Consider the following 8,616-nt stretch of genomic DNA (forward strand, 5'->3'; position numbering starts at 1 on the left):
TTTTTTAATCAACTATTTTGAATCACACTCAACCTAATGATGGATCATTCAAAAAGATAAACATAGTTAAATCATAAGCCTTCAAATATATTAACATGGACTATGGAAACTTAATGTCTTGAACAATATTTGTTATTTATTTAGTTAATTATTAAGGCTTTAAGATTAAATCATTTTAAATTATTCAAATAATACAATAATAAATTATATATAGTCTTATTATTGGAAAATAGAACAATAAGCTAGAAAAATTATAATTATTGTAATAAATTTAATTAATTTTTTTTAAGAAAATTAAATTAAGATTTTTACAATTAATTTTTAGATTCAATTCCTTGAATTTATTAATATAGTTGTTGGTGAATAAGAATTATAACATATTTTAATAAATTAGTAATAATAATAAATGTTGGGTAGTGCTATTTGAATGAAATGGTCAAATTATACAATAATTAATTAAGTTTTAATGATTCATCTCTTCATAATAGTAGTTAAATAAAATTAAACTATTCCATATGCATGATATTAGATGATATTTGTTGTTCCATACAAAAATATAATTTAGTTCATAAGAACTACAATTCATAAACTATAAATCAATCATTTGACTCAAAAACTATACTTGGAATCTTGATATTAATATTTCATAAAATACGAATCAAATTATCAAATTAATTGATTCAAAACTTAGATAGTTGAAATCTGATATTAATATTTCATAGAATATGAATCAATACATTTGACTCAACAACTATACAGTCTAATATTGATATTAATACTTCATAAAATATGAATCAATAAATTTGACTCAAAAACTATCGAGTTGAATTCTGATATTAATACCATAACTTGATATGCTGCAAAAAAGAAAACCTTCACTTATCAATTATTAGGCATTACCTTCTTTTACAGAAAATTTTGCTATATATTGGTGCATTCAGATTTATTTTAGTGTAAAAAAAAGTACCCAATTCAATCCTAATATTAATACCATAACCTGATAAGCTGAAAACCAAAAGAAACAAAACAAACCTTTACTTATCAATTGTTAGGCACTACCTTCTTTTATAGAAAATTTTGCTGTACATTGGTGCATTCAGTTTTATTTCAGTAACAAACAAAACATGAAAACATTCTTTCTCTTACTGAGAGCAGTTGCTAAAACATGCGTATGTGTAGATTTAGAGAAATGAATAATATGGAACGTACATTTTCTATAGTCTGGCAAGTTCTTCAAGGTTGTGGGCCACTAAAGTTAAACCTGTTAACAAAGCAAAGCAGTAGATCATATGAAGGAGATAAACATGTGAGAAATGATGATTGCATGAAATATAAAAGTAGTATTCATTATACCCTAGCTGTAGATCTGGCTGTATATAGCCACTGTCCTTCAAGTTTGGTTGGCTTGGTTGCACACGAAATGCAGGTAGTGCAGTTGTGACTTGAGGATGATTTGGTTCTTCTTGCTGGCATAGTGCATTTGAGTAATAACTCTGTAGAGCCTGATTCTCAAGCAACTGGTTTACAACAACACATATGCGTACATATTGAGAAAGTTTGATCCATAACATTTAGAATTTGAAAAAATAAGGTCCTGAAAAGTATAAGATTTGTATAGCAGTCATAGAAAACATAGCTGGTATTGGTGAAAGGGTTTGAAATCTATTCATCTATTCATATATTTGTGGATTTAATTATGTAAATCATCAATCTTTTAGATAATAGTTCATGATTCATCATTAGAATGAAATCGATAGAAGATACTGTGAAGATAGCAGCAGACTGAGATGATTAAACCATATACAGTTTGCTGCCATCTTCGTATTTTTCCTCTTTCTCTATTTCATCCTATGATGGATCATGAAATATGATCCAAATAGTTGATAATGAAAAAATACTTACACAATCAAATCCAATATATTCATTATAGACTATAGAAATTACACGACAAAATAACCTACCGCATGGTGAAGGTATTTGTTATTGCATTCTAGTGAAGCCTCCTACATATCCAACAAAAGACAATAGTCAAACATTTGCTTTCTCTTCTGTGATTAGGGTATATCTGAAGAAAAGAGAAACTTCACTTACCCTTTGCCTTAAGGAATCTAATTGCAAGGAGATGAGCTGATCCTGTTGTATTAGCAAAAAGTACTTCATAAGGATCTCTTGAAATTTGTTTAAGACGAAGACCATTTAAATGAAACTGTGTTTTTATCATTTGAAATGTTGGATCTTTCAGTACAAATTTACCTTTCTTTTGCGAACCTTAGTTGTTGCAATCTCAAGTTCCTGCTCCAGTTGATACAGGTGCTCTAGAGGTGTGCAGGACAAATCTTCACCCATTCTATGCCTACAAACGATTGATTTGTGATTAGAAAAAGACACTCCCAATACAACAAAAATAAAATAAAAGAGAGCATGTGATTAATATGAAGGAGAATAAAACCTCAGCTGACTTCTAAGCCACTCATTTTCGTTCTTAGATCTTTCCACTTCGTAATAAAACATCTGCTGTTTTGGGCAGTAATGCAAACCGTAAGCAATTTAAATTTGGATGTGATATAAGGTTGGATATCAAAGATTCATAAGATGTTGTAGTCTTTCCTGCCTTGAAAATAGAAAAACCGGTCTATATTGCTGAGAACACAATGTTAAACTGCTTAGATCAAATACTAGGTATGACAGATCAAAACTTGATTAGACCAAAACATAGAGGCTTACCTGTTGTTCATAATCCCACACGCGAGCTCCCGAGACTGTAACATATCTCTCTAAAATTTTCTTCATGCTTTTGCACACAAAATAAAGACGAGTATCATGTAGGACTCCATTTAGAGCTTTGAACTTTTCATGACTACATACCCTAAAAGCTTAATCTTACTTCTCATGTCTACAAACCCTAACCATGGTGCTCATGACTACAAACCCTAAAAGCTCAATCTTACTTCTCATGTCTACAAAACCTCAAAGCACATATTCTACAAGCCTTACAAGGCAAGATCTAGGCTAAAAAGGATTACAACCTAAGCATAATCGATACAATCTTTATGCAAATTTTCAAAATTTGAAAAATTTGCATGATTTAGAATTTTCTTTTCTTTTTTTTCTGAGTTAGACAGCAATATGTATACAGATCCAGTTAGATAGCAATATGTATACAGATCCCTATAAAAAAAGAAAAATATTATATTGAAATGAGGGGAAGAAATAGTTTTAAAAAGATAGATAGGCATAGGTACACAAATCCCTATAAAATGATGAATCTCATATTTCAAACAAAAAGAACTACCTGCTGCTTGCATATTCAATCAATTTTCCAGTACTGGAAAAGATAATGAGAGCAACCTCTGCTTCACACAATACTGAAAGTTCATGTGCTTTCTTCCTTAGCCCTCCTTTCCGCTTTGAGAATGTAACTTGCCTGTTACTGACATTCTCAATCCTCTTGATCTCAATCTTTCCCCTTCCCATTGCTGTGGAAACACCTCAACACCCTTGATTGATGAAGAAAAAGCTTCTCAAAGAATAAAATCCACACACCCAACACATTAAACAGAAATATATCACATTGAAGAACCCAAAACCTAGGACTGGAGAAAAGAATAATATCAACGGTGCAGACCCAATTCGTACATGGGCAACTCAATCTATGCCGTCCATCCAATGAATCGTGCCATCACGTCCAACTGGTCCATTTTAAGAATGTACTGAGCTAGTTGACAGATCTTAAAATGGCAAGTATTGAAAGGCGACAGTACTGAAAGTTACTAGGTGCATTTGATGGCCAACACTTGTCAATTAATGGGACTTGGGACCACCTAGTAAGTAAATGAAACCTGTCAAAGCTCCACTAGGTAGATAAAACCGTGCTGGATAAGTCTAATCAACTCTAAAGTACTCTCAGAATCAGAAAAGGCACCAATGGAGCAAATCACCATTTTCTAGAACAGTGTACAACATTTGAAGAGAAACCCAGACTTGAATAATAGTCTATTTGTATATATTATAGGTAGAAAAAAAGTTAATAATCAGATCAATTGTACCACTTTATTGGTATCAACGGTGTACGATCATTGGGCCACTGAAATACGACATCATTTCAAAATGATCTTTTTTGACTCTTTGCATGCATAACAAATCTAACAAGGTTTGTCGTAATTACACAAATCAAAACAACAGCTATAAATACTTAAGTAACATACAACAATAACAGTCCTGAGCGGTAGTGCAGTTGGTCTAGGCTGGTGGTTTGCTCCCTCCCTCAACATCCCGGGTTGAATGTTAAGTGGATCATTTATTTTTATGAGAGATGGGTTCTTATGAACCACTACTCATGAAACATGGATCAATGAGTTTGACTTAAAAACTATACAACTGAATTCTGATAGCAATATCATAAATATCTCTACTTATCAACTTGATATTATGATATACTAATAACTCCTCCCTTTTTCTTTTCACAAAATCCAAACGAACTACCAATTTGAGTGTTAAAAGTAGAACAAAGTCCTGTTGTTTGAATACACTGACAGACTTAGGTGGATTCGTTCTAATGAAGAAATAAGACTTTTAGTAAAAGGAGAAGTGACACCACCACTACCGTGGATGGCAATGATTTTTTAAATTATGTGGGATCCATAAATGACCCAAATGTAACTACAGGTTGGCGTTTCAGAGAAAGAGATTTTCTGTTCTTTCTACGCTCTATTCTGGAAATGTATCGGTTCATAATTTACTATCGATACCATATTAATATTTTGATTCTATGCATAGAAATTGTCAATTAGAATCCTGTTTAAACTTTAATGTGGGAATTTAATGTCTGTTATTTAGAATCATGTTTAAACTTTAATGTCTGATAATTAGAATCCTATTTAAACCTTTCATTATGCATACCTATATTTCATTGTTAGCTTGCATGTTATTATACACTTTTCTACCACCATAGTGAAGTTTACGAAAGGCATTCATTTGCTCTTTAGAGCTTACATTCAAACGTATAATCACAGGTTTGTTGAAATGATGAATTTAATGTGTTTTTTAAAGGTCATGTATATGATTATAAGATTATTATTATTTTAATTATGAAAATATATAGTTCATTTTAATCATAAATTCAATCTTGCTAAAAATAAGTTTAAGTATGACAGATTTAAACAATCCACTTAGCATCAATGTCTATTCGAAACATTGATGCTAAAAGTTTTACACACAATCAAATCAAGAAGTACTGAATGAAAAAATAAGTATATTGAGAATGATATTTTTTTATAGGCTTTTCTCAAAATATATATTAATGGAAATGAGACACATAAACATATAATTTAAGGTTAGGACACAATTATAAGGTCACATTTTTTATTCTAGAGGCGCATGTTCAATCACAAGTCTAATAAAAAAAGGGTGCTTTGAGAATGATATCTATTAGTGTCATTTACTTTCTCATGTTGTTTACTTTGTATATGAATTTAAATCCAAATGAAGTGTACCAAAGACATCTATTGTTTTCTATAAAGCCTACATTAAAACATAATATATTTGAATATAAATCACAAGTATGAAGGTTATAATATATATGATAAACATATTTTTGTAGGAAGGTTGAAAATTTTATTGAAATGGTTAGTTTAATTTATTTTCTCAAGATTATTGTATAATTGTAACCTAACATTTTTTAAATATGGAGGTATCTATTTTATTAAAATCACAAGTTTAATATGTAAAAAATATGTATGTTGAATATGATAATATGTCCATAAATGAAACACGCAAATATATAAATTAAGGTTATGATACAATTATAAGACTGTATTTTTTATTCTAGAGGCATCTATTCCACTTAAATAAAAAACCTATTAAAAAATCGATATCTTGGGAATGATATCTCTTAGTGTCATTTCTCTTTTCATGCTATATTCCTTATTTTGATGATGGATTATGCTATGTGATCCCAAATATTGATGAAAAAATATTCCAACCTATTTTCATGGACTATGAAAATATTAAGTCTTTAATTTCTTAGTATTTTTAAATAGATTTTTTATAAAAAAACTTATATTAATATAAATGAAACATATAAACTCAAAATTATTGTATAATTTAAATCCATATTTCTTATTTTTTACTTAATTAGATGTTTTAAATATTTTAACATTTTTTTTATTTTTTATTAATCAAACATTCTACTAAATTTGATTTAAAAATTTATATTATTGAATATATTATGTATTTAACTTGAAATAAATATCATTTCTTATAAACCATTTTATAAGAAAATAAATTCGAAAATATTTTTTTAATGTTGAGATGCATTAGACAATGAGAACAAGGGGTGGTGTGTAATTTAGTATGAGTGCACTACAAAAACTCACCTTATATCAGGGAGAACAACGAGATCAGGGAGAACAGGCAACCTTCCTATGAGCAGGTGGAGACATTGAGCCAGATCCAGAACCATAAGAGAATTGCTTGGATGGAGGGACCCCAAGGATGGACCGCCTGGGTTGTGACTTATGACAACATTCTCAACGAGTGCTTTTCTTTAAATTTATCTGCTGGACTTTCATTTTGATAACTCTTCGATACTGTTTATATTTTGTCTTTATGTTCTTCCTCATGTAACTGAACTTGGGGCAGGCCCTTGGTGGTGACTGTTATTTTTTGGTGAGGCCTAGCCTCTGTCTTTCTATTTTTTATTAAGGTAAAAACAGGTTTTGAAGGGGCCCCGAAACCCTTTACAAGCGGAACTTAGTAGATAAAGAAAAAAGAGACAAAAAGGGACAAACCAATGAAAAGCTGACAAAAAACCATAGAGAATCGGCTAAAGCTCCACAAAGCCAGCAAAACCAGCAAGACCCAAGAGAAGAAAGTAATTGATTTTTTTCAGGGCATTAGCCAAGGTGTTGCTAATCCCATGCAGTTCTTTGATGTTTTCCCTACGATTAGGGATATCCTTAGCAGAAGCAGCCATAGCTTTCTTGACACTTGCCCTGTCTTTCTATTACTGTTCCCTCTATCTTTAATATAAAAATTTGACAATTATTTACATACAAAGATAATATTTAAAAATAAACATATTTTTTTTAGAATTGGCAACACATATAATTTAGGTCTACATGTATGTAATTAATAAAATAGTTCCAAAGTCAAATAACATAGCTTTTAAGTAAATTAAATAGCTCCAAATTGATATATCTCAACATTTTTTAGACGAATATATTTAAACTATCTATACTAGTTTAATTTAAATACAAAATTTTATTGATTATAATTTAAAATTAAGATTTAAAATATATTTTTTTCCCACAAATTTAATATAAACTCAATAACCTTTATTAAATCATTTAAACTCTAATTAGATGCATATTTATATTAGATAAGCTTGAGAAGGGCACGTTCCAATTACAAAACAACCATCAAGGCAAGGAGAGTGAATCTCACAAGTAGTAAGATTGGAAAAACAAGAAGAAAAAAAAAAAGTAAAAATCTTTTGACAGATCAGAGAACTAGGTGGAAACAAGGATATCGACCCTATACTAAAACTTCTCTTTCACAACACATAAAAGAGTATAGGGAGAAAAAGGGACCGTTCCTCCTCCTATAGACTACAATTTAAGAAATATTATCATCCAAGACCCCTTACAATGGGAAACAAGAGGTGACCCTCCCCGCCACCACCCCTGCCAAACTGGAGAATCAAAAACAACCAAAGGGGGAACAACAAGATGATAGAGTGAAAGATAGTCATCAACCAAATGAGAAGATTAAATCTATTTGTGAGTGTAATACGCCTCTTGGCATAATTATTAGTAGTTTTTTTATTAAGATTAGTTATAATTTTAATATTACATAAATATAATTAAAATGATATAACCATTAACTAATAATTAATAATTGTTTAAGATTTAACTTTATTATTATAATTATATTTATATAGATTTTTTAAGTAAATTAGGAATATATTTTTAAAAAAGATATACATTTCACTATAGCATTTTTTATTAAAGGGTAAACCAGGTTTTGTAGGGACCCTAAAACCCTTTACAAAAATGAATAGTTGATGTATAAGATAAGCTAAATCAAAAAAATATCATCAGCCACCATGAGCACCATTAACCATGGATAGAGAAGCATAGTTATACTTAGGAAGACCTCTCTTCTTACATTCCATAACCACCCAAGAAATATCATCCTGCAGATGTATAAAGAAAGGGGAAGCAAGAGGACAAGCTACCAAAGGCTCTAATGGTAGACAGGTTGGAGAAGTAACCATAGCTAGATCATCATGCAAGCAAGCCACGATAGGCTCTAGAGCCAAAGCCAGATTCACAACTGTTCAATAGGAAAATTAGGAACCAATAAAGTAGTCACCACTTATGAAGTCACTTTCTCATCTCTAAAATCATCATCAAGATTTAAAAAATCTCCCATAGTAATATGCTCACAAAGAGAATTTTTCCACCGTGTTGCATAATTACGATGAGATTTTTGACAATCAACAGCTAGGTGACCCATAGAAAACCATCTCTTACAATAAATAGGGAGACCCCTCGCAATCAATAATCTAATACTACTGTCTATCCCCAACAATCAAGAGGACTTCTTTAGTGAACA

The 8,616-nt window shown here is 30.5% G+C and overlaps 1 protein-coding gene across 3 annotated transcripts; it reads right to left on the reverse strand.

Moving 5' to 3' along the window:
• Positions 1–606: 606 nt before the first annotated feature.
• On the reverse strand, positions 607–3,558 carry LOC131060530 (MADS-box protein GGM13). 3 transcript variants are annotated; one of them, XM_057993778.2, is made up of 9 exons: positions 3,293–3,558; positions 2,725–2,791; positions 2,450–2,514; positions 2,254–2,353; positions 2,092–2,133; positions 1,962–2,003; positions 1,354–1,517; positions 1,210–1,261; positions 607–857 (listed from the first exon to the last, which is right to left on the reverse strand). In XM_057993778.2, exons 1-8 carry the CDS (start codon positions 3,472–3,474, stop codon positions 1,234–1,236), a joined length of 690 nt encoding a protein of 229 aa, XP_057849761.2. In that variant the 5' UTR covers positions 3,475–3,558; the 3' UTR covers positions 607–857; positions 1,210–1,233. The 3 variants fall into 3 exon arrangements, with proteins under 3 accessions (XP_057849761.2, XP_057849762.2, XP_057849760.2); XM_057993779.2 differs by lacking the exon at positions 607–857 and having other exon boundaries at positions 1,034–1,261; positions 2,450–2,511; XM_057993777.2 differs by lacking the exon at positions 607–857 and having other exon boundaries at positions 1,034–1,261.
• Between the last annotated feature and the right edge of the window lie 5,058 nt (positions 3,559–8,616).

This window comes from Cryptomeria japonica, chromosome 2 (assembly GCF_030272615.1).
Source record: "Cryptomeria japonica chromosome 2, Sugi_1.0, whole genome shotgun sequence".
Classification (NCBI taxonomy): Eukaryota; Viridiplantae; Streptophyta; class Pinopsida; order Cupressales; family Cupressaceae; genus Cryptomeria; species Cryptomeria japonica.

Excerpts from the sequence above, each read along its gene's own strand:
- LOC131060530 (XM_057993778.2), bottom strand. The coding sequence starts at position 3,474 with ATGGGAAGGGGAAAGATTGAGATCAAGAGGATTGAGAATGTCAGTAAC. Across the intron at positions 2,004-2,091 it reads TAGATTCCTTAAGGCAAAGG|GAGGCTTCACTAGAATGCAA; the intron begins GTAAGTGAAGTT and ends TTGGATATGTAG. Across the intron at positions 1,262-1,353 it reads CAGCCAGATCTACAGCTAGG|GTTTAACTTTAGTGGCCCAC; the intron begins GTATAATGAATA and ends CTTTGTTAACAG.